Here is a 6,034-nt window from a genome sequence, read left to right as displayed (position 1 = left end):
ATAATTCCAAAAATTGCATGACATTTTGGAACAATTTATTTAATTAACACATGCTCATAGCATTTTGCATTCATAAAAACATTAAAACAAAAATTTGATGTCTCAGTTTTAATATAGACAAATAAAAATGAATAGCAATAAGCACAATACCCAACTATTGTGTACAATTCCAAATACTTATTTTTTATGCATTAGAGTCAATGGCATTGAAGCATTATCAGCTGTATATGTAATGATTATTAAACAACTACAAAGCAAAACAAAATTATACACATCTGGCAGTTTGATTAACAAAATTAAAAAGTGAAGATGTAAAATGAAGGTAATGGTTAAAAGGATTGTTTTTTTAACTGTTGGAAGAGAATTCTATTAGCAAACAAATAAGACATTAGTTTGCTTTCAATCTTTATGGATATTTTTCAGCCTTGTAAATAGTCACTGACCTATATAACGCTATGTAAACTTTTCTATATCCAGTTTTCCCAAAAGTGCCTTTCCAAAAGACAACTGCACTTTCTTGGAGTTTTTTTGTTTGAAAACATTTCACTTTTCCAAGAAGCTTCTTCAGTTCAGTTCTACAGAACTGAAGATGCTTCTTGGATGAGAAGGAAAACGTTTTCAAAGAAAAAAAAACAAGTTGGTCCAGTTTCTTTTTAGAAAAGCACTTTTGGGACAACCATAATCTAGATTATTGAGATGTAACACTTTGTTATATCCAGTGTTATTCATTTTATATTTTGTATTAATGAAAATATTTATATCAAAGCATTATATTTTGTTGTGAAATGCAGAAATGAAGAATAAAGGTGAAGCTCAAAATAATGAGAAGTTTGCATTAATAAGTTCCTGCCCAGTAAACACTGACCGTCCACCATATACTGGTATGTAATTGTTAATTCTAAAATGGCCATGTTTGGTTTAATCTTATTTTGGATAAGCATGCAACTGTCTCTTGAACTATGTTTCCACATGTTGATTAGGCTCCACATGTTGACATGATGCCATGCATTTTGTTTTCTTAAATTATCTCAATGTCACTAAATTATAGCTTCACAGATAACTAAATGAAGATGGCTTACCAACATTTACTATAAAATATGTGCAGAAGGGTATAGATGAAATGAATCTATACAGTTTTTGCAATTTTTAAAATAACTTGAGATTTTGGGGCACCTCATTTTTACTTTAGAATTATTGTTTTGCTGACATATTGAAGAATTCTCATTGTGGACCTGCCAGATAATTAGAAGCGATGTTGTGTTCATAAATTTGTGTTTAAAACATTATTTTTATTAACCAGTCATCCTTCCAGTTTGTTTTTTGCTCTCATCTTCATTCTCTCCCAAACATGAACATTTTTATCATAATAGTAACAGCCATGCACAGTATGTATAAAAATGCAAGGTTAATAAAACAGAATTATTCAATAATATTTATTTAAAATCTAGAAAGATGCTAAGATCTATGTCTGTTTGATCATTAGAGCTGGTTAGAGACCCCTGCTATAAAACAAAAGTAAAAAGATATTCTACTACCTGTTGCTAATCAAACATTAGTAAGCATGGGAAAATAGATGTGTTACGTACCTCTTTAAAGAAAAACAAAGTATATTTTCTACTCATGCAAAGTTGCTATTGATTATTAAATACTTCTAATAACTAATAATTTTAGTTATTATCAACTTACCTCTGAATTTTTTCAACACATTATCCAATCCGTAAAGCTTGATTTTCATGAAAACTAAAATTTTATTGCAACATTTTAAAGTTCATTCATTCATGTTTTTCCCACCTGTAGGTAAATACACACTTTTTGATCTGCAAGACTATGCAGCAAAGAATCAAGACCAACTAATAATGCACCTAGAAAAGATCCTGAAACCTGATAATTTTGAGACACTGAAAAAAGAACTGATGTGTAGTGTGCTGAATACGTTTTTTTCATTTACTGCTCAGAAATATTATGAACTGTTTAGAAACGGTGAACTGAAAGAATTTTTGCAAAATGTTTCTAGTGGTAAGAAATCAGAAAAAATACCTAAGAAACTTCTTAACTTTATGTTCTCTAAGAAAAAAAACAACCGTAAAAGAAAGGCCCAGGAACAGATGCAGAGACAAGGCAATATTAATTTGAAAAAAAGGCAGTTGGTTAATATTGATGATGATGATGATGATGATGATAAAAATGATGATAATGAGCTAGATAAAGTTACACGTGGAACTGATAATGAAAAAATAATCCAGATTCACCCAATTGAACATAAACCTGAAAAAAACCAATTGGTTAATATTGATGATAATGATGATAAAAATGATGATAATGAGCTAGATAAAGTTACACGTGGAACTGATAATGAAAAAATAATCCAGATTCACCCAATTGAACATAAACCTGGTAATGAAGATAGTAATGTGACAGAAGAACATTGGCTAGATCAAGATTCAAAATTCAAGATTCAAGCCATTAAGAACTGGTATGGAAAAAATAATTATAACAGGGAAGAAATCTCTTTAAACTACATTTCCATTCATAAGCATAAAGCATACTCCTGCTTCACAGCTCAGGATGTATTACAGTTCAAATTGCCAGATGACCCAGATTATTCTATTCTAGCAATTCTGGAGGATAAAAAAGATTTTACTCGTTCAGGAAATCTGAAAAAGGATGTGGAATTTGCATTGCAATTTAACATGGCTGTTCTAAATGTTAAATTTTGTGAAGTTACATCCTCTAATGGATTTTTTAATCGGATACAAGCTAATGGTTCCTTTGCTGAATCTGAAATTTTTTTAAAATGTATTGTGTTTGAAATTGTGTTGCCTGTTCTAGCACTGTATAAGTGGGTAAACTTAGATGCTTTCAAGAATGCTGTATATCTTAATACATAGAAGCAAATCTTCTTTCAGTGAGAAGAAGTTGCAAGTGCACCTTCAGTATTCCACTGAAAATGTCATTTCATTGCTTGATTAAATGGTAAATAACTTTTGATTGGATGGTTGACTAAGGAAGAATTCAGGGGGGGGTTTTGTCCCCCCCTTCCACAGCAGCCATTTTGATTCCTCTCTGATAGAATAGGAAGTTGTGATCTCATTATGGACTACAATTCTTTTTTTATATAATATTCCAAAAATAGATTTGTGAATAAAAAAGTCAGTCACCACATTCTAATTTTATCCCTGGTTCTTTTTTGTCTTTTCTGTATCATGACTGTATTTGTAAGTATGCCCACCATTCCAACTCTATACCATCTTCTAATAATCTTTTTCTTGTTTTCAGGTCTCCATTTTAATCTAAGAGATGTTTATATGTGATTACTCTTCCTAAATTTATGAATTTGGGGTGCATGAAAATCTCTAATATGGATAGCCAATTGGGGATTTCTATATAATTAAATTTTTTAATTTTTATCCACACGTCTAATAGTGCCTGTCTAATATGATGATTCTGGAAGTACTGATGAACCTTATATTTTCCATCCCACTTTATAGCATGCCACCCAATTTGCATGTCATGACCTTCTAATGCTAGGAGTCTTCTGTTCCTTAAGTGTATCCAATCCTTTATCCATACCACTATTGCTACTTGATAATATTTTTCCCAGTTCGGGAGGCCAATCCCTCCTCTTTCCTTTGCATCCTGTAATAATTTTAATTCTTGGTTTTCTACCTTGCCAGATAAATTTGGATGTAATTCTGTTTAAATTTTCAAAAAAATCCTTACCTAATTTAATTGGTACACATTGGAATAAAAAGAGTAATTTGGGAAGTATATTCATCTTGATTGTCGCTATTTTCCCCATAAAGGAGAGCTGCAAGTTTTTCCATCTGTCTAGGTCTGCTGTAATTTGGTCTATTAATTTGTCATAATTTTCTCTTTTGAGTGTAATACATCATGCCAACAGTTGGATCCCCAAGTACCTTACTCTTTTGGATATCTGGATATTAATTTTTTCTACTAGCTCAGTTTCTTGTAAATTGGACATATTTTTAACTAACATTTTAGTTTTTTCTTTATTGATCTTCAATCCTGCAACATCTCTATAATGTTCCAGCACCTGTAATAATCTTTTTCCAGATGGGTCTTCCAGAATGAAAACTAAATCATCTGCATAAGCCTGTAATTTAAATGTCTCTTTTCTGATTTCTAATCCTTTAATCAGCTTATCTTTTTGGATTATTCTTGTGAGTGTTTCTAAGGAAAGGATGAATAATAAAGGAGATAGTGGACAGCCTTGTCTCGTACCTTTTTGTATTTGAATGCTATTTGTTAATTCTCCGTTTATGATTACTTTTGCCTCTTGTTTGGAATAGATTGCTTTAAACATATAAGTTTCCCCCCGAATTCCATCTGTTTGAGTTGAGTCAACATAAAATTCCATTTGACATTATCAAACGCTTTCTGAGCATCAACAAAAATTAATGCCACTTGTTTTTCGCTGTGTAATTCATAATATTCTAAGATGTCTAGTATGATCCTGACATTATGTCTAATCTGTCTTTTAGACAAGAAGCCGTTTTGGTCAGTATGGATAAATTTATTAATTTTTATTATTTATTTTATTTTATTATATTTATATACCTCCCTTTCCCGAAGGACTCAGGGCGATTTACAGGGTGATTAAAACAAAAAAAAAATACAAAAGTTAAAAACAGTTAAAAAAAAAAATTATATCCATCCCTGAACAAATAAAACCCCAGTTAAAATTAAAATTAAAATTCTCAGCCTGGGCCAGAGAGCTCAAAGAGCCAGGTCTTCAGGTCCCGGCGGAATGAACGGAGGTCGGGGGCAGTCCTAAGCTCCACTGGCAGCTAAATATTTCTTTTTTTAAGTCCTCATGGTTTCTCAGCATAACCTCTTGCATGGATTGTAGCATTGCTTGTAAATCTTTAAGTGAGCCTGCTCTCTCCCGTGGCATCATCTCTTCTATGGATCTTTGCCCTGCTGGATTTAATTCCGCCGATGAGGCTTGGGTCATCTGCCTTCTTCCAGTCCCAACTCTTGTTAGATTTGGGATGCTTGTCATCTTTCTAAATGACGTCAACCAACCCTCCCACTTACACACGATCTTTGTCTTTCCCTCAACCACACCTGGAGAATTTATTATTCTTCCAAGGTTGGGAGTGGGAGGCACCGTTTTACGGTGGTTCTCCTCCTACCTCTCGGGCCGCTCACAGACGGTGTTGACAGGAGGGCAGAGGTCAACCCCTAGGCCCCTTAATTGTGGGGTGCCTCAGGGGTCGGTGCTCTCGCCCCTCCTGTTCAACATCTATATGAAGCCACTGGGTGAGATCATCCGTGGTTTTGGGGTGAGGTATCATCAATATGCCGATGATACCCAGCTCTTTATCTCCACCCCGAACCAAGCCAGTGATGCCCTTGACGTGATGTCCCGTTGCCTGGAAGCGGTACGGATTTGGATGGGGAAGAACAGGCTCCAACTCAACCCGGCCAAGACTGAGTGGCTTTACGTACCGGCATCTCGACTTGTCCAAGAGGTTCCATCTTTGGTTATGGGAGGAGAGGTGTTGCCTCCCGTTGATAGGGCGCGCAATTTAGGCGTCCTCTTGGACTCACAACTCAGTTTTGAAGATCATATTGGGGTCGTGGCCAGGGGGGCATTTGCCCAGGTTCGCCTGGTGTGCCAGTTGCGCCCCTATCTGGACCAAGATGCCCTACGTACGGTCACTCATGCACTCGTTACCTCTCGGATAGATTACTGCAATGCTCACTACTTGGGGCTGCCCTTGAAGACCACCCGGAGGCTTCAGCTGGTGCAGAATGAAGCCGCGCAGGTAGTGATGGGAGCATCCTGATACTCCCATATTACACCCCTCCTGCGTGAGCTGCATTGGCTACCAGTTGTCTTCCGGGCGAGATTTAAGGTGCTGGTACTTACCTTTAAAGCCCTACATGGCTTAGGCCCGGGATACTTGCAGGATCGTCTGCTACCGGGGACGACTTCCCATCGCCCAGTGTGCTCACACAGAGAGGGCCTCCTCAGGGTGCCGTCGGCCAGACAATGTCGGCTGGCGAC

The 6,034-nt window shown here is 35.8% G+C and overlaps 1 protein-coding gene across 1 annotated transcript; it reads left to right on the top strand.

The window, feature by feature from the left end:
• Positions 1-754: 754 nt before the first annotated feature.
• LOC310650147 (uncharacterized protein) lies at positions 755-2,888 on the top strand (the record flags this gene model as incomplete). The annotated part of the gene is made up of 2 exons (XM_083378983.1): positions 755-881; positions 1,798-2,888. Exons 1-2 carry the CDS (start codon positions 794-796, stop codon positions 2,886-2,888), a joined length of 1,179 nt encoding a protein of 392 aa, XP_083235109.1. The 5' UTR covers positions 755-793.
• Between the last annotated feature and the right edge of the window lie 3,146 nt (positions 2,889-6,034).

This window comes from Vipera ursinii, assembly GCF_947247035.1.
Source record: "Vipera ursinii genome assembly, chromosome: Z".
NCBI classification, from domain to species: domain Eukaryota; kingdom Metazoa; phylum Chordata; class Lepidosauria; order Squamata; family Viperidae; genus Vipera; species Vipera ursinii.
Note: the sequence above shows the minus strand (reverse complement) of the source record. Positions and strands in the feature narration are given on the sequence as shown.